At 44.7% G+C, this 19688-nt stretch overlaps 1 protein-coding gene across 1 annotated transcript in view; it reads right to left on the bottom strand.

The window, feature by feature from the left end:
* cacna1ha (calcium channel, voltage-dependent, T type, alpha 1H subunit a) overlaps positions 1–19688 on the bottom strand; it is a 295360-nt gene that overhangs the window by 79557 nt on the left and 196115 nt on the right. Inside the window, exons 19-20 of the mRNA XM_060840534.1 lie at positions 13850–14034; positions 1067–1193 (exon numbers count right to left, since the gene is read on the bottom strand). Coding sequence (XP_060696517.1) covers positions 1067–1193; positions 13850–14034 — 312 coding nt within the window. The remainder of the gene's footprint in view (positions 1–1066; positions 1194–13849; positions 14035–19688) is intronic.

Below are 19688 nucleotides of genomic sequence, written 5' to 3'. Positions count from 1 at the left end.
AAAGGATGACTAACATCAATAACTCAGATTAAATGTGATCTGTGATTCAGATTAAACCCATCACACATTTTCTAAGACTTTTTGAGTTTCTGGCCTGCAGACTCAGAGAAGGGCACAGATGAATCTTTAAGCCATAAAGTTTTCAAACTGATTTTTTTATAAAGGCTCTCAGCTAGAAAGTAGAAAAATCCACATAATCCTGGAAGGGTTAACAGGTAGGAACAGAAGACTTTTCCCCTCTAATGTTTGATCCAGTTTATTGTGATTTGAAATATGTACACCCTCAAAGGGAGTGTTTCTTAAACTACTACTGTGCATCTCAGTGTATTTTGATAGATGATATGACACAGACAAGACACAGCAGCAGTTCTAGTATGGGGTCTTATGTTCAAATAAAGAACCCACAATATTCATGTATTTATCCTAGAAGCACAATTGGTACTAATAAACAGAAGAATGCAAGAGAGATTACAACACATAAGTGAGAGAGAATAGAGCAATAGGAAAGAAACTATGGTAACTATAAAAGCATTGCATTCATGATTCTGCTTTTCTTGAGACACTTCAAATCTTTTATAAGGAATCATAAGCAAATATTTCCTCTGGCTAAATGTAGTATGATAATAATTTTTGCTTATAATTTCCTGTGACACAGCTTAACTGCTCTCTCAAGAGGCAGTATCGGTTAATACTTGTGATGATTAACTCCTAAAGATACACAGTTGAAATAACCAGTTCTCAAACAATATAGTCTTCAGGTAGCATTGCAGAATTGTTATTAATTGGATTTTGCAAAAGAGCAATGCATTACTTTTTATCTTAGTGATATTAGATGGAAGTGTAGTAATGTGTTAATTCTTTGTGGTTTAGACAGTTTTAATGCATGTTTGGAATGAAGTTGAGAGAGATCTTGATGTGCATGCTTCTATGAAGGCAATAATCTTTTAGGGCATCACAATCTAGCTTACTTTTCTGATTGTCAAATTCAGCTTTAGTTATTTGAATATATGAATTTGTATTTCTGGGGAAAAATAATTTGACCTTTCATTAACAATCTCATATTTACCTGGACCCCCAGGATTCCGAAGATGATGAAGAAAGCACAGCAGATGAGTACGATATTTCCGATGGGTCTCAGGGAAGTTATTAACGTTTCTACTACCAGTTTTAGGCCTGGAGCTCGACTGATGACTCTAGCAAAAGGGACAAATTGCTGTCAGGAATTATACTCAATAGTTAACAGAGTTTCTAATAATAAGTGAGAGAAAATGTGCTTGGAAGCTTTTCCCATGTGATCATACAGAAAGTGACTACAGCAAAAGTATTAAGTATGACTTGTGGGATGAATGTAACTCGACCCATCCAAATTTGAGTCATATCATGCTTAAGGTGTTTTTTAACAAGTCTCTTTTAGATTTCTTGCAATGGAAAATCTGTCAGCAATTCACCCAAACACCTGAATTGTAATTTTCTCACTTAAAATGTTTCAAAGCATGCAGCAACTGTGCATGTTTGAAAGTAAGTTTGAATATAAAATATTTACCCCATGAATCAGCAACTTCCATTTCAGCAGCGGGTGATGACAGAGCACGAGCCGAGGGCAGCCAGGAAGGTATGTTTATTATAAATTACTTACCTCATGAATCGACGGAGCGAAGGCTGAAACAGGAGCGGAAATGGACACAGGGACTGCTGGGTAAGTGAACTAATATATTCAGGCGGTGGCTAAATGCGAAACACTACATGTGTACTGTTTCACACCAGTCCTCCTCGTCTAACCAAAAAAAAACTTTGTGGAGGGTTAGTAACGTAAGGCTTTCTTTTTACTCTCTTTTGGCAATTTAAAGCAGAAGCGATGGAACCTATGGTAGTTGCATGCTTCTCTTGCAGGATGTTGGAAGTAAGGGTCACCACTAGTGTCTTGCTGACTTCAGCTGCGAGAAGTGTACCCAGCTCCAGCTCCTCACAGACCATGTTAGGAAACTGGAGCTAGAGCCGGATAACCTTTGCATCATTCGGGAGGCTGAGGGGGTGACAGAGAGGAGTTATAGGGAAGTAGTCACATCTAAGTTACAGGATAATGGTAGCTGGGTGACTGTCAGGAGAGGTAAAGAGAATAGACAGACAGTGTAGGGATCCCCTGTGGCCGTTCACCTTAATAATAAGTATACCGCTTTAGATACAGTTGGGGAATGATCTACCAGGGGAAACCCACAGTGGCCAGGTCTCTAGCACTGAGCTTGGCTCTGCAGCTCAGAAGGGAAGCGAGGAGAATAGGAGCGACAGTGATAGGAGATTCAATGGTTAGAGGAACAGACAGGAGATTCTGTGGTCACGAATGAGACTCCCAGATGGCATGTTGCCTCTCCAGTGCCAGGGTCAGGGATATCTCGGATCGAGTACACACGATTCTGAAGGGGGAGAGTGAGCAACCAGAAGTCCTAGTACACATCGGTACCAATGACACAGGTAGGAAAAGGGATAGATCTGAAAAGAGAATATAGGGAGTTAGGTTGGAAGCTAAAAGGCAGGATGAGCAGAGTAGTAATCTCAGGATTGCTACCAGTGCCATGGGCTAGGGAGGCTAGGAACAGAGAGCAAATGCAGCTGAACATGTGGCTGCAGGGCTGGTGTAGGAGAGAGGGCTTCAGATATGTGGATCACTGGGATATCTTCTGGGGAAGGTGGGACCTGTACAAGATGAATGGGTTGCATCTGAACTGGAGGGGCACCAATATCCTGGGCGGGAAGTTGCCTAGAGCTCTTCGGGAGGGTTTAAACTAGTTGGCTGAGGAATGGGAAACAGCTATGGATCAGAGGATGGGTAGCTGGTGAGATACAGCGTGCAAAAAGTCTGTGAGGAGGGACAGACAGTTGAAAAATTACAGTCAGTGTGAGGGTTGAAGTGTGTCTGTTTTAATGCAAGAAGTGTCAGGAATAAGGATGATGAGCTTACAGCATGGATCAGTATTTGGAGCTACTATGTTGTGGCCATTATGGACACTTGGATATCACAGGGAATGGTTGTTGGATGTTCCAGGGTTTAGATGTTTCAAAAAGAATTGGGAGAGGGGGAAAAATGGTGGGGGAGTGGCATTGCTAATCAGGGATAGTATCTCAGCTGCAGAAAGGGAGGTCGTCAAGGAGGGTTTGTCTACTGAGTCAGTATTGGTGGAAGTCAGAAACAGGAAAGGAGTAGTCACTTTATTATAGTTTTCTACAGACCCCCCATTAGCAACAGAGACACGGAGAGCAATTGAAAGGAACATTTTGGAAAGGTGTAGAAGTAATGGGGTTATTGTTATGGGTGACTTCAACTTGCTTAATATTAATTGGAACCTCCTCAGTGTAAATAGCTTGAATGGAGCAAATTTTGTCAGGTGCATCTAGGAAGAATTTCTGACTCAATATCGGTGATAGTGATCACAACTCCCTGGACTTTACTATAGTCATGGACAGGGATCGGAGCAGATGGTGTGGGAAAGTATTAATTGGGGGAGGGGAATTACACTGTTGTCAGGCAGGAACCATAGAACATAAATTGGGAACAGATGTTCTCAGGGAAATGCACTACTAAAATGTGGAGGTTGTTTAGGGAGCATTTGCTGCAAGTGCTGGATAGGTTTGTCCCACTGAGTCAAGGAAGGGATGGTAGGGTGATAGAATCTTGACTGACAAAAAAATCTGGAACATCTAGTCAAGAGGAAAAAGGAATCTTACTTAAGGTTGAGGAAGCAAGGATCATACAGGCTCTAGAGGGTTACAAGGTAGCCAGGAAGGAATGGAAGAATGGACTTATGAGAGCTAGAAGCAGGCATGAAAAAGCCTTGGTGGGTTAGATTAAAGAAAACACCAAGGTGTTCTACAGTTATGTGAGGAACAAGAAGATGGCCAGAGTGAGAGTAGGGCCAATCAGGGATAGTGGAGGGAACTTGTGCCTGGAGGTAGGGGAGGTCCTAACTGAATACCTTACTTCAGTATTCACTACTTACAGGGTCCTTATGTTTGTGAGGACAGCATCAATCAGACTGATATGCTTGAACAGGTTGATGTTAAGAAGGAGGATGTGCTGGAAATTTTGAAAAACATGAGGATAGATAAATCCCCTGGGCCAGATGGGATATACCCAATGTTTCAACAGGAAGCGAATGAAGAGATTGATGCGCCTTTGGCAATGATGTTTGCATCCTCACTGTCCACTGGAGTAGTACCAGATGATTAGAGGTCAGCAAATGTTATCTCCTTGTTCAAGAAAGGGAAAAGGGATAATCCTACAAATTACAGACCAGTCAGTCCTATGTCGGTGGTGGGTAAATTATTGGAGAGGATTCTGACAGACAGGATTTATGATTACTTGGAAAACCATAGTTTGATTAGAGATAGTCAGCATGGCTTTGTGAGGGGCAGGTCATGCCTCACAAACCTTACTGAATTCTTTGAGGATGTGACAAAACTCATTGATGAAGGTAGAGCAGTGGAGGTGATATATATGGATTTCTAGCAAGGTGTTTGATACGGCTCCCCATGGTAGGCTCATTCAGAAAGTAAGGAGGCATGGGATATAGGAAAATCTGGCCGTCTAGAATCAGAATTGGCTAGCCCATAGAAGACACCGGGTGGTCATGGATGTATTCAGCATGGAGCTTGGTGACCAGTGGTGTTCCGCAGGCATCTCTTCTGGGGTCTCTGCGTTTCATGATTTTTATAAATGGCTTGGATGGGAAGGGTGGTTTAGTAAGTTTGCTGATGACACAAAGTTTGGTAGAGTTGTGGATAGTGTTGGAGGACTATTGTAAGTTTCATTGGGACATTGACAGGATGCAGAGCTGGGCTGAAAAGTGGCAGGTGGAATTCAACCTGAAAAGTGTAAAGTGATTCATTTTGGAAGGTGAAATTTGAATGCAGATTATAGGGTTAAAGGCAGAATTCTTGGCAGTGTAGTGGAACAGAGGGATCTTGGGATCCATGTCCATAGATCCCTCAAAGTTGCCATTCAGGATAATAGGGTTGTTAAGAAGGCATATGGTATGTTGGCTTTCATTAGCAGGGGGACTGAGTTTAAGGGGTTATGCTGCAGATCTATAAAGCCCTGGTTGGAATATTGTTTTCAGTTCTGGTTGCCTCATACAGGAAGGATGTGGAAACTTTAGAGAATGAGCAGAGGAGATTTACCAGGATGCTGCCTGGACTGGAGGGCATGTCTTACGAAGAAAGATTAAGGGATCTATGGATAAAAGTAAATTACTGCGGATGCTGGAATCTGAAACCAAAAAAGAGAAAATGCTGGAAAATCTCAGCAAGCATCTGTAAGGAGAGAAAAGAGCTGACGTTTTGAGTCTAACTGACATTGGTTAGGCCACTGTTGGAATATTGCGTGCAATTCTGGTCTCCTTCCTATGGGAAAGATGTAGTGAAAGTTGAAAGGGTTCAGAAAAGATTTACAAGGTTGTTGCCAGGGTTGGAGGATTTGAGATATAGCGAGAGGATAAACAGGCTGGGGCTGTTTTCCCTGGAGCGTCAGAGGCTGAGGAGTGACCTTATAGAGGTTTACAAAATTATGAGGGGCATGGACAGGGTAAATAGACAAAGCACTTCAGGCAGCATCCAACAAGCAGCGAAATCGACGTTTCGGGCAAAAGCCCTTCATCAGGCTAAATAGACAAAGCCTTTTCCCTGGGATCGGGGGTCCAGAACTAGATGGCATAGGTTTAGGATGGGAGGGGAAAGATATAAAAGATACCTAAGGGGCAACTTTTCCACGCAGAGGGTGGTACGTGTATGGAATGAGCTGCCAGAGGATGTGGTGGAGACTGGTACAATTGCAACATTTAAGAGGCATTTGGATGGGTATATGAATAGGAAGAGTTTGGAGGGATATGGGCCGGGTGCTGGCAGGTGGGACTAGATTGGGTTGGGATATCTGGTCGGCGTGGACAGGCTGGACCAAAGGGTCTGTTTCCATGCTGTATGACTATGTCAAAGGGTCAGTTAGACTCGAAACGTCAGCTCTTTTGTCATCTTACAGATGCCGCCAGACTTGCTAACATTTTCCAGCATTTTCTCTTTTTTGATTAGATTACTTACAGTGTGGAAACAGGCCCTTCGGCCCAACAAGTCCACACTGACCCGCCGAAGCACAACCCACCCATACCCCTACATTTACCCCTTACCTAACACTACGGGCAATTTAGCATGGCCAATTCACCTGACCCGCACATCTTTGGACTGTGGGAGGAAACCGGAGCACCCGGAGGAAACCCACGCAGACACGGGGAGAACGTGCAAACTCCACACAGTCTGTCGCCTGAGTCGGGAATTGAACACGGGTCTCAGGCGCTGTGAGGCAGCTGTGCTAACCACTGTGGCACCGTGCCGCCCACACGTTTGAGGGATCTATGGCTTTTCTCCTTAGCGCAAAGAAGGATCAGAGGTGACCTGATAGAGGTGTACAAAATAATGAGAGGCATAGATACAGTGGATAGCCAGAGACCTTTTCCCAGGGCAGAAATGGCTATTGTGAGGGAACATAATTTTAAGGTGATTGGAGGAAGGGTTAGGGGAGATGTCAGAGGTAGGTTCTTTACACAGAAAGTGGTGGGTGTGTGGAATGTACTCCAGCAGTGGTATTAGAGTCAGATACATTTGGGATATTTAAGCAACTCTTGGATAGGCACATGGATGATAATAAAATGAAGGAATGAAGGTTCGTTTGCTCGTAGAAGGATAAAAGGTCGGCACAACATCGAGTGCCAAAGGGCCTGTACTGTGCTGTACTGTTCTATGTTCTAATTCTAAACAGTAGATTAAATAAGTGTTACAGCAAGCTTTGTTTGAACTGACACCTTATGAACTGGCACTCTTGATAAACCATTAAAAATTAAATATCATAAACAACAGAAGTTTATTGTATTGTCACAATCTCAGAGTAATCAGTTGAGAATATAAGGGAGAAGGCTCTCAGCTGGTTGGTTTCATTTAAGGCAAAGTTGCATTATTATTTATGCTGTAAATAAAGTATAGCAGTGTGTGTGACTACACCCTGCATTTCACCTCTATTACTCAATGTGTTCTTTTAACATTGATTATGTGGACCTGTTGATCAACAAGCACACTCATTGTCTCACTGGCACCAGATAATAAAATCAATTCCTGTATTTCCAAGAGATTTAATTCCATGTGAGATTAATTTTGGTACCTTAGGGTGAAATACTACAATACATTCAAATATACTTAGGCTCAACTTTTCTTCCCATTATTTAACAAAGCATCTATTTATCCTATGGTAATATAGAGTTTTCTTTTCAATTTCAGTAGCAAAGGTAAATTGGCCATAGACTTACCAAACCATCAGACTGTCCTCTCCTTAGAGAAACAGATGACTGATGGGTGGCTAAACCTGGGGTTACCACGCATCTGGTGAGGGCAGAGGTTGAAGAGTGTCCTTTGTAGTAACCTCAGCTGACATAAGAATTGAACACATGCTGTTAGCACCACTCTGCATGACAAACCAGCCAGCCAACCAAATTGAGCTAACCAAATTCCTATTATCAGAATGTTCACCAGTTATACACCCTGTCTAACTTGCCTTCTTGTGAACTTCAATGGCAAGAGTCTTCAAGCAGGGGCATAATGAGTGGGATATAAAATGGACAGAAAATCTACTACCATCTATTCTCCAATATTAAAAGTTATCCTCACAGTCTTCCTCAAAAATATTTTAAGAGACCTCCTGTTGGGGTTCACCAACACCCACCGCCTACAACAATGGTTCAGGACTGCAGCTAGGATTGCTAATTTAACCATAAGTCTGAGAAATTGTCAGCTCATGGTCGAGACTTCTTGGTAATTATAGCTATATTTCACCATAAGGAATAATGTTGAACTGAACTGAAACTCATTGCTTGCTAGTGGGTCTGATTTCATCTTGTTGTTCTTGTTCATGTGCTCGTTACAGACAAATGTGGAAGAGATTTCATTTGCTTGGTACTTGTTACAACATTGTGAATGTATTCTTCCTGAATGTAGTTTAAGGCTCATTACACATATCAACTATAAGAAATCCTCTCATATTGATTACTACAGAAGACTAATTCATCATAGAATCCCTACAGTGTGGAAACAGGCCATTTAGCCCAACAAGTCCAAACCGACCCTCCAAAGAGCAAGCCACCCAAATCCATTCCCCAGCCCTATCCCTGTAATCTTGCATTTCTCATGGCTTATGAATGTAACCTACACATCCCTGAATACTATGGGCAATTCAGCATGGCCAATCCGCCTAACTTGCACATCTTTGGACTGTGGGAGGGATATAATCCATGAAACTAAGTGTATTTACTTCACCTTGACAAGATTTATGCAGTCTTACACCATCATTTTTCTTGCTTGTATTCTGAAGATACATTAAAACCTGCAGGTATAATTCCGTCTCATTCAGACAGCCAGTTTTTAAGCAATCAAATTGCCATGTTTAAAAATGACTCATATTTCCTCTATAGATCTTGGAAACCAGGAGGAATAGGATTTTGAATGCATTAATTTTGACATCCAATGGTTTGAAGTTCTAGTTGCCTTATCTTTCACCTTTGTTGGAATGGGCCTAGCCTGAAATATCTTCTCCTTAAAGGTCACTCATTGTTTCATGACAGTTTATCATGTCAATATCCGGTTTTACTGCATCTGAGCTGGAAAGATCTCAACCAATGTCTTGGTGGCGGTTGGAGGAGCGGGGCTCAAGGGCGGAGGAGCGGGAAGTGGAGGAGATGCAGTGGAGGGCATCGTCGATCATGTCTGGGGGGAATCTGCGGTCCTTGAAGAAGGAGGCCATCTGGGCTGTGCGGTGTTGGAATTGGTCCTCCTGGGAGCAGATGCGGCGGAGACGAAGGAATTGGGAATATGGGATGGCGTTTTTACAGGGGGCAGGGTGGGAGGAGGTGTAGTCCAGGTAGCTGTGGGAGTCAGTCAGTTTATAATAGATGTCTGTGTTGAGTCGGTCGCCCGAGATAGAAATGGAAAGGTCTAGGAAGGGGAGGGAGGAGTCTGAGACAGTCCAGGTGAATTTCAGGTCGGGATGGAAGGTGTTAGTAAAGTTGATGAACTGTTCAACCTCCTCGTGGGAGCATGAGGCAGCGCCAATACAGTCATCGATGTAGCGGAGGAAAAGGTGGGGGGTAGTGCCAGTGTAGTTGCGGAAGATGGACTGTTCCACATATCCTACGAAGAGGCAGGCATAGCTGGGGCCCATGCGGGTGCCCATGGCAACTCCTTTAGTTTGGAGGAAGTGGGAGGATTGAAAAGAGAAGTTATTCAGGGTGAGGACCAGTTCAGTCAGTCGGAGTGTGTCAGTGGAAGGGTACTGGTTGGTGCGGCGGGAAAGGAAGAAGCGGAGGGCTTTGAGTCCTTCGTGATGGGGGATGGAGGTGTACAGGGACTGGATGTCCATAGTGAAAATAAGGCGTTGGGGACCGGGGAAGCGAAAATCCTGGAGGAGGTGGAGGGCGTGGGTGGTGTCCCGAACGTAGGTGGGGAGTTCTTGGACTAAAGGGGACAGGACCATGTCGAGGTATTGGGAGATGAGTTCGGTGGGGCAGGAGCAGGCTGAGACAATGGGTCGGCCGGGGCAGGCAGGTTTGTGGATTTTGGGCAGGAGGTAGGAACGGGCGGTGCGGGGTTGTGGGACTATGAGGTTGGAGGCGGTGGATGGGAGATCCCCTGAGGTGATGAGGTCCTGGATGGTCTGGGAGATGATGGTTTGGTGGTGGGAGGTGGGGTCGTGGTCAAGGGGGCGATAAGAGGAGGCGTCCGCAAGCTGGCGTTTGGCTTCAGCGGTATACAGGTCAGTGCGCCAAACTACCACCGCGCCTCCCTTGTCTGCGGGTTTGATGGTGAGGTTGGGATTGGAGCGGAGGGAGTGGAGGGCTGCACGTTCTGAGGGTGAGAGGTTGGAGTGGGTGAGAGGGGTGGACAGGTTGAGTCGGTTAATGTCACGGCGGCAATTGGCTATAAAGAGGTCGAGGGCGGGTAGGAGGCCAGCACGGGGTGTCCAGGTGGATGGGGTGTGTTGGAGGCGGGAGAAGGGGTCGTCAGAGGGTGGGCGGGAGTCTTGGTTGTGAAAGTAGGCACGGAGGCGAAGGCGGCGGAAGAATTGTTCAATATCTCGCCGCGTGTTGAACTCATTAATCCGAGGGCGTAGGGCCCCACTCCTCCAACCGCCACCAAGACAGAACCCCACTGGTTCTCACCTACCACCCCACCAACCTCCGCATACAACGTATCATCCGCCGCCATTTCCGCCACCTCCAAACGGACCCCACCACCAAGGATATATTTCCCTTCCCTCCCCTATCAGCGTTCCGCAAGGACCACTCCCTTCGTGACTCCCTCGTCAGATCCACACCCCCCACCAACCCAACCTCCACCCCCGGCACCTTCCCCTGCAACCGCAGGAATGTAAAACTTGCGCCCACACCTCCACACTCACTTCCCTCCAAGGCCCCAAGGGATCCTTCCATATCCGCCACAAGTTCACCTGTACCTCCACGCACATCATCTATTGCATCCGCTGCACCCGATGTGGCCTCCTCTATATTGGTGAGACAGGCCGCTTACTTGCGGAACGCTTCAGAGAACACCTCCGGGCCGCCCGAACCAACCAACCCAATCACCCCGTGGCTCAACACTTTAACTCTCCCTCCCACTCCACCGAGGACATGCAGCTCCTTGGACTCCTCCACCGGCAGAACACAACAACACGACGGCTGGAGGAGGAGCGCCTCATCTTCCGCCTGGGAACCCTCCAACCACAAGGTATGAATTCAGATTTCTCCAGTTTCCTCATTTCCCCTCCCCCCACCTTGTCTCAGTCGGTTCCCTCAACTCAGCACCGCCCTCCTAACCTGCAATCCTCTTCCTGACCTCTCCGCCCCCACCCCACTCCGGCCTATCACCCTCACCTTGACCTCCTTCCACCTATCCCACCTCCATCGCCCCTCCCCCTAGTCCCTCCTCCCTACCTTTTATCTTAGCCTGCTTGGCCCTCTCTCTTATTCCTGATGAAGGGCTTATGCTCGAAACGTCAAATTCTCTATTCCTGAGATGCTGCCTGGCCTGCTGTGCTTTGACCAGCAACACATTTGCAGCTGTGATCTCCAGCATCTGCAGACCTCATTTTTTACTCAATGTCTACTTTTGCCTGTCGTTTGTTTCTTATGTATTGAAAGAAACTTTTACTATCATTTCTAATATGACTGGCTAGCCTACCTTCATATTTGATCCTCTCCTTCCTTATTTCTCTCTTTGTTATCCTCTGTTTGTTTTTGTAGCCTTCCCAATCTTCTGATTTCCCACTGCTCTTGGCCACTTTATAGGATTTCTCTTTTTCTTTAATACATTTCCTGACTTCCTTTGTCATCCATGGCTGTCTAATCCCTCCCCGGATAATCTTTCTTTTCTTGGGGATGAACCTCTGTACAGTGTCCTCAATTATACCCACAAACACCTGCCATTTTTGCTCTACTGTCTTCCACGCTAGCCTCTGCTTCCAGTCTATTTTTGTCAGTTCCTCTCTCATGCTCTCATAATTACCTTTATTTCACTGTAACACCATTACATCTGATTTTGCCTTCTCTCTTTCAAACTGCAGACTAAACTCTACCATATTATGATTGCTGCTTCCTAAGGGTTCCCTTACTTTAAGATTTTTTATAAAGTCTGGTTCATTACAAAGCACTAGGTCCAGAATAGCCTGCTCCCTTGCGGGCTCCATGACAAGCTGTTCCAAAAAGCCATCCTGTAAGCATTCCATGAATTCCCTTTCTTTGGATCCACTGGCAACATTATTTACCCAGTCCACCTGTACATTGAAGTCTCCCATGATCACCGTGACCATGCCTTTCTGACATGCCTTCTCTATTCCCGGTACATGTTGCGCCCCTGGTCCTGACCACTGTTAGGAGGTCTGTACATAACTCCCATTATGCTTTTTTTGCCTTTGTGGTTCCTCAATTCCACCCACGCAGACTCCATGCCATCCGATGCTATGTCATTCAGTGCCATAGATTTAATTTTGTTCTTAACTAACAAGGCAACCCCACCCCCTCTGCCCACCTCCTTGTCTTTTCGATAAGTTGAACATCCTTGGAGGTTTAACTGCCAGTCCTGAACCCCCGCAACCACGTCTCTGTGATGCCTACCACATCATAACCATTCACTATGATCTGTGCCATCAGTTCATCTGCTTTGTTATGAATGCTACAAGCATTCAGGTAAAGTGCCTTAATGCTAACTTTATCATTAGAGATACTGGAAGTCATAAGATGCCCTAAGTTATCCTTCCTTTTTGCTGCATTCCCAGTCTGCCTCGAGTTTAAATCCTCCTGCACATATGCTATCCTGTTGATTATCTTTCCATTTAACTCCATACTCCCTGTCGCTTTCACTTTCCCTTCCCCACCCATCTCAGAAGTTTAAAGTCCTACTCACCACCCTATTTATCCTCTTCGCTAGAACATTGGTACCTGATCGGTTCAGGTGGAGACCGTCCCAATGGCACAGATCCCCCCTGTTCCAAAACTGATGCCAATGCCCCATGAAGTGGAATCCCTATTTCCCACACCAATCCCTTAGCCACGTGTTTACTTCCCTAATTTTCTTATCCCTATGCCAATTGGCACGTGGCTCGGGCAGTAATCCTGAGATTATGACCCTTGAGGACCTGTACTTCAATTTCCTTCCTAGTGCTTCGTAATCCCCAAACAGGTCCTCCGCCCTAGCTTTGCCTATGTTGTTAGTACCAACATGGACCACAACAACTGGATCCTCCCCCTCCCGCTCCAATATCCTTTCCAGCCAGTCAGAGATGTCCCGCACCCTGGCACCGGGCAGGCAACACACCATGCGAGACTCCCGATCTGGATTGCAAAGGATACTATCTATCTCCCAATTATAGAATCCCCTATAACCACTACTTGTCTATTTGCTCCCCTCTCTTGAATGGCCTTCTGCACCATGGTGCCGTGGTCAGCTGGCTCATCCTGTCCAGAGCCCCTTTCCTCATCTGTACAGGGAGCAAGAATCTCATACCTGTTGGACAAGGTCAAGGGCTGAGGCTCCTGCACACCTGAACTTAGGTTCCCCCTACCTGCCTCACTTACAGTCACATTCTGATGTCCCTGATCACTAGCTGAATGTGAATTACTTAATCTCCCAGGTGTGACTGCCTCCTGAAACAAAGCGTCCAGGTAACTCTCCCTCTCCTGGATGTGCCACAGTGTTTGAAGCTCAGATTCAAGATCATCAACTCTGATCCGGAGTTCTTCCAGCAACCTTATCTTCCAGCAATCTTAATCTTATGATAAAATAGTCACTCTTATGTAAGTTCCCCCTGTCAAACTGGTAGATAATGAATAAATATCATACATCACAACATCTTCCACCACTTCCGCCACCTATAGACCCCACCACCAGAGATATATTTCCCATCCCACCCCTGTCCCCCCCACCCCGGCCCCCGTCAAACCCTTGGTACTCCTGAGTTGTCTGTACCCAGCACAAGATCTAGCAATGCCTGCTTATCATTTAAGAAAAGGATTTTGAATTTAATTTTAAAAAAAGACAATGTTAGAAAATATTTCAAATTAAAGAAGGAAGATGGAGAATAAAAGACAAGGAAATGACAGAAAGCGTGAAGACCATTCCTTGTTCCAATTAAACTGATTTTTAAAAAAATATTTAATGTTCACATTGCAGTGCTAAAGGTGTTCTTGATGTTTGAGTATGTGACAGGTCAAGGATACAGGAGTTCTGCTTGCCATATTGACTGTCTAAAGGTTGAAATATCAATGGAGCTTACCTCAGTGGTCGAAGGGTTCGCAAGAGTCGTAATACACGGAGAATACCAAGGATCTTTGCTCCTCCCGCTGATGCCAGGGAGACAATTATGTCAATTACGGAAACAAAAACTAGGATGCCATCCAATATATTCCAACTGCTTTGGAGATATGCATTCTCACCAGAAAAGAATCCTAGTGCCACGACCTGAGGACAAACAAACGCTATTACAGCAGATTATCAACAAAAACAATATTTTGCTATTGACTAAACTTTAGTTCCAGCCTAAGGTGTAGTGTAAGTATCAGCCACATTAGAAATAAAAACAAATTGGAAAAATAAATGATGTATATAATTTATCAATGGTAACGAAGCAGCTAATAAATTTTAAGGAGACCTCAGATTCTCAGCAGACATGTCCTTGGGGATGGTTATTTGTGGACTGAATAGAGTTGACAGAGTAGGAGGTGACCAAAATTAATGACACTGATAGCATGCATCATGATGTCTCACCTTGTTCCTGAATCTATTGATTTTCAAGAAGGTGACAGGAGAGATAGAAATTGGTTGTTGTATTTACTTTTACTTGCTTGCCTTCCAAATGTCAATATTTCCATGGGCTGGGCCATGATTGGGAACTGCATAAAGCTGAACAAGGGCAGTTATCGGATACAGGGTTAACAGTCTGGAGAAGTTTTATTTGATATAAAACAGTGCAAGTTTTAAATAAAAACTATTCTATAGTAATGAATTTTTAATAAAATTAATATTGTCCTATTCTAGGTAAAAACAATTACTGCAGATGCTGGAAACCAGATTCTGGATCAGTGGTGCTGGAAGAGCACAGCAGTTCAGGCAGCATCCAACAAGCAGCGAAATGGACGTTTCGGGCAAAAGCCCTTCATCAGGAATAAAGGCAGTGGGCCGGGAGCATGGAGAGATAAGCTAGGGAAGGGTGGTGGTGGGGAAAGAGTAGCATAGAGTACAATGGGTGAGTGGGGGAGGAGATGAAGGTGATAGGTCAGGGAGGAGAGGGTGGAGTGGATACGTGGAAAAGGAGCTGGGCAGGTCGGACAAGTCCAGACAAGTCATGGGGACAGTGCTGAGCTGAAAGTTTGAAACTAGGATGAGGTGGGGGAAGGGGAAATGAGGAAGCTGTTGAAGTCTACATTGATGCCCTGGGGTTGAAGTGTTCCGAGGCGGAAGATGAGGCGTTCTTCCTCCAGGCATCTGGTGGTGAGGGAGCAGCGGTGAAGGAGGCCCAGGACCTCCATGTCCTCGGCAGAGTGGGAGGGGGAGTTGAAATGGTGGGCCACGGGACGGTGTGGTTGATTGGTGCGGGTGTCTCGGAGATGTTCCCTAAAGCGCTCTGCTAGGAGGCGCCCAGTCTCCCCAATGTAGAGGAGACCGCATCGGGAGCAACGGATACAATAAATGATATTAGTGGATGTGCAGGTAAAACTTTGATGGATGTGGAAGGCTCCTTTAAAGCCTTGGATAGAGGTGAGGGAGGAGGTGTGGGCACAGATTTTACAGTTCCTGTGGTGGCAGGGAAAAGTGCCAGGATGGAGGGTGGGTCGTAGGGGGGGCATGCATCTGACCAGGTAGTCACGGAGGGAACGGTCTTTGCGGAAGGCGAAAAGGGGTGGGGAGGGAAATATATCCCTGGTGGTGGGGTCTTTTTGGAGGTGGCGGAAATGTCGACGGATGATTTGGTTTATGCGAAGGTTTGTCAGGTGGAAGGTGAGCACCAGGGGCGTTCTGTCCTTGTTACGGTTGGAGGGGTGTGGTCTGAGGGCGGAGGTGCTGGATGTGGACGAGATGCGTTGGAGGGCATCTTTAACCACGTGGGAAGGGAAATTGTGGTCTCTAAAGAAGGAGGCCATCTGGTATGTTCTTTGGTGGAACTGGTCCTCCTGGGAGCAGATACAGCGGAGGCGGAGGAATTGGGAATATGGGATGGCATTTTTGCAAGAGATAGGGTGGGAAGAGGTGTAATCCAGGTAGCTGTGGGAGTCGGTGGGTTTGTAAAAATTGTCAGTGTTAAGTCGGTCATCATTAATGGAGATGGAGAGGTCCAGGAAGGGGAGGGAGGTGTCAGAGATGGTCCAGGTAAATTTAAGGTCAGGATGGAATATGTTGGTGAAGTTGATGAATTGCTCAACCTTTGTCCTATTCTGGTTCTAGCTCTCCACTGCCCTGGTCAATTTGAAGATTCAGATTATTTCACATTTTTGAAGAATATAGAAAGAGCAATGCGTTGGGTTTAGAACATGGGCTGTTTCACTGGAGTTCACCTCCTATCTTGCACCACCACTAACCTAACCCTTCCTGGTTGCGAATTGGCTGCCATTCCCATCTCCTCATGAAGCCTTGCCTCCAACATAATCAAAAGCTTTGAGTTTTGACAGGGGCAGGTTCATGATCTGGAAATAAATCAGCCCTGTGAAAGCTACTTCTTCAGCCAAAATCCAGTTCCTAATATCTCAAGCAGACACAATGCAGCAACAGTAAAACAAAAGGGGTTAAATACAACCAAACAGTAGACTGAGAATTAGAGAAGATAATAATCAACTCTAGACTGCTCTGGTTAAAATGGCATCCAGAAACCTGCATCTAATTATGGTTCCCCATGAATCTAGAGGGACATTTAAGCAATACAGGTAGTGCTGAGAAAAGTCACAAAGCAGGCCCTCAGTGTAAAGACATTAAAGAGTTATAAAAATGGATAGAATGGACTTGGACTTACTGCCTGAAAAGAATGCACCTGAGAAATGCCCTTACAAAGCTCTGCGAGACTGTTAAGGGTGTAGAAAAAGGTAATTCAGCAATTTACTTCAAATGAAACTGGGAGCTTTTTGGGAACAGTTGTCATAATTCTGTAAGTTTTATCAGGATGCAATGGCCTAGTGATGTTTTCACTGGACTGATAATCCAGAGATCCACATAAAGTCCTGGGAACCCAGGATTAAATCCTGCCACAGTAGGTTGTGGAATTTGAATTCAATAAAAATCTGGAATTGAGTCTACTAATTATCATGAATAATTACTCATTGTTGCTTGTTGGAAAAACCTATCCAGTTCACTAATGCTGTTAGGGAAAGAAATTTCCAGCTTAACTGGGTCTGGTCTATGTGTGACTCCAGACCCTTAGCAATGTGGTTGACTCATAGTTGTCCCCTGGGCAAATAGAAATGGGCAAATTAATGAAAATTAATAAAATTAATGAAAAAAATTAATGAATTATAAATTAATGAAAAAAAGTTTTACGGTAGTTAAAAGAATGAGACTAGTGCTAAAGTGGTAAATTAAGGGAGGCTTCATTCAAACAGTATTAGGCAGGAACTGGACATATTGGACTGGGGGCAGCTATTTGAAGGCACACCCACATCTGGCATGTGGGAGTCTTTTAAAAGCCAGTTTACATGAGTTTAGGTAGCCTTGAAGATGAAAGAAAGCGAAGGTAAGTTTTGGGAACCTTGGATGGTGAGAGATGTTGTAAGTTAAGAAGATAAAAGAAACATTTTTAAGGTTGAGGAAACAGAAATCAAATAAGGCTCCTGAGGAGTATGAAGGAAACAGAAAAGATATTTTAAAAGAAATTAGGAAGGCTAGAAGGGGTCATAAAATATCCTTGGCCAATCCTGATTAAGGTAAATCCCAAGGCATTTTATACATTTATTAGAAGCAAGAGCATAACGAGGGGAAGGGCAAGACCACTCAAGGACAAAGAACGGAATTTATGCATGGAACCTGAGGAAGTAGGTGAGGACCCCAATGTGTAGTTTGCATTCACCAATGAGAAAGTTAAAAATCTCACAACATCAGGTTAGAGTCCAACAGGTTTATATAGCAGCATTAGCTTTCGGAGCACTGTTCCTTCATCAGGTGGAGGACAACCACCTGATGAAGGAGCAGCGCTCCAAAAGCTGGTGCTTCCAAATAAACCTGTTGGAACTACAACCTGGTGTTGTGTGATTTTTAACTTTGTACACCAAGTCCAACACCAGCACCTCCAAATCATGACCAAAGAGAAAGACATGGATGATGAGAGGGATGTGATGATACTCTAAAGCATGTTGGTGTAAGAAGGAGAAAGTTGTTGGGTGTCTTGAAAAACATTAAGGTAGATAAGTTCCCAAGGCCTGATGGGATCCATCCCAGGATACCGAAGGAGGAAAGGAAGGAGATAACTGAGACCTTGATCTCTGTATCATCTTTATACACAGTCGAGACCTCAGAGACAGCAGAATGGCTAATGTTATTCCTTTGTTCAAGAAGGGCAACAGGGATATCCAACATAGAGTCATAAGAGATGTACAGCATGGAAACAGGCCCTTCGGTCCAACTCGTCCATGACAACTAGATATCCCAACCCAATCTAATCCACCTGCCAGCACCCGGCCCATATTCCTCCAAACCCTTCCTATTCATATACCCATCCAGATACCTTTTAAACATTGAAATTGTACCAACCTCCACCACTTTCTTTGGCAGCTCATTCCATACACATACCACCCTCTGTGTGAAAAAGTTGCCCCTTATGTCTCTTTTATATCTTTCCCCTCTCACCCTAAACCTATGCCCTCTATTTCTGGACTCCCTCATCCCAGGGAAAAGACTTTGTTTATTTATCCTATTCATGCCCCTCATAATTTTATAAACGTCTATAAGGTCACCCCTCAGCCTTCAACACTCCAGGGAAAACTGTCTCAGCCTATTCATCCTCTCCCCATAGCTCAAATCCTCCGACCCTGGCAACATCCTTGTGAATCTTTTCTGAACCCTTTCAAGTTTCACAACATCCTTCCGAGAGGAAGGAGACCAGAATTGCACGCAACATTCCAAAAGTGGCCTAACCAATGTTCTGTACTGTTGCACCATGACCTCCCAACTCGCATACTCAATGTTGTGACCAATAAAGGAAAGCATACCACACACATTCTTCACTACTCTGTCTACCTGCAACTCCATTTTCAAGGAATTATGAACCTGCACTCCAAGGTGTCTTTGTTCAGCAACACTCCCCAGACCACACCATTAAGTGTATAAGTGTATAACACCCCCACACGCACCAGCCAATTTTGAAAGTTTCTACCCTACTGTTGTTAGAATACCGAATGGACGCACAAACTCTTAGTATTCGCCTCTACCTGTGTTTTTGTTTTTGCTGCTGTTTACCTATTATTTACTTATTTATGCTACTTAACTACGCGATCTGCCTGTATTGCTCACAAGACGAAGATTTTCATTGTGTCTCGGTACACGTGACAATAAATTCAATTCAATTCAATTCAATTCAATAAATCCAGCTTGGATTTGTCTTTCCAAAATGCAGCACCTCACATTTATCTAAATTAAACTCCATTTGCCACTCCTTCAGCCTTTTGGCCCATCTGTATTCTGAGGTAACCTTCTTTGCTGTCCACTTCACCTCCAATTTTGGTGTCATGTGCAAACTTACTAACCATACCTCCTGTGTTCACATCCAAATCATTTATATAAATGATGAAAAGTAGTGGACCCAGCACCGATCCTTGTGGCACATCACTGGTCACAGGCCTCTAGTCTGAAAAGCAACTGTCCACTACCACCCTCTGTCTTCTACCTTCAAGCCAGTTCTGTATCCAAATGGCTAGTTCTCCTTGTATTCCATGAGATCTAACTTTGCTAACCAGTCTATCATGAGGAAACTTGTTGAACCACCTTACTAAAGTCAATACAGATCACTTCCACCACTCTGCCCTCATCAATCCTCCTTGTTACTTCTTCAAAACACTCAATCAAGTTTGTGACACATGATTTCCCATGCACAAAGCAATACTGACTGTTCCTAATCAGTCCTTGTCTTTCCAAATACA

This window comes from Hemiscyllium ocellatum, chromosome 20 (genome assembly GCF_020745735.1).
Source record: "Hemiscyllium ocellatum isolate sHemOce1 chromosome 20, sHemOce1.pat.X.cur, whole genome shotgun sequence".
In the NCBI taxonomy this organism is placed as follows: domain Eukaryota; kingdom Metazoa; phylum Chordata; class Chondrichthyes; order Orectolobiformes; family Hemiscylliidae; genus Hemiscyllium; species Hemiscyllium ocellatum.
Note: the sequence above shows the minus strand (reverse complement) of the source record. Positions and strands in the feature narration are given on the sequence as shown.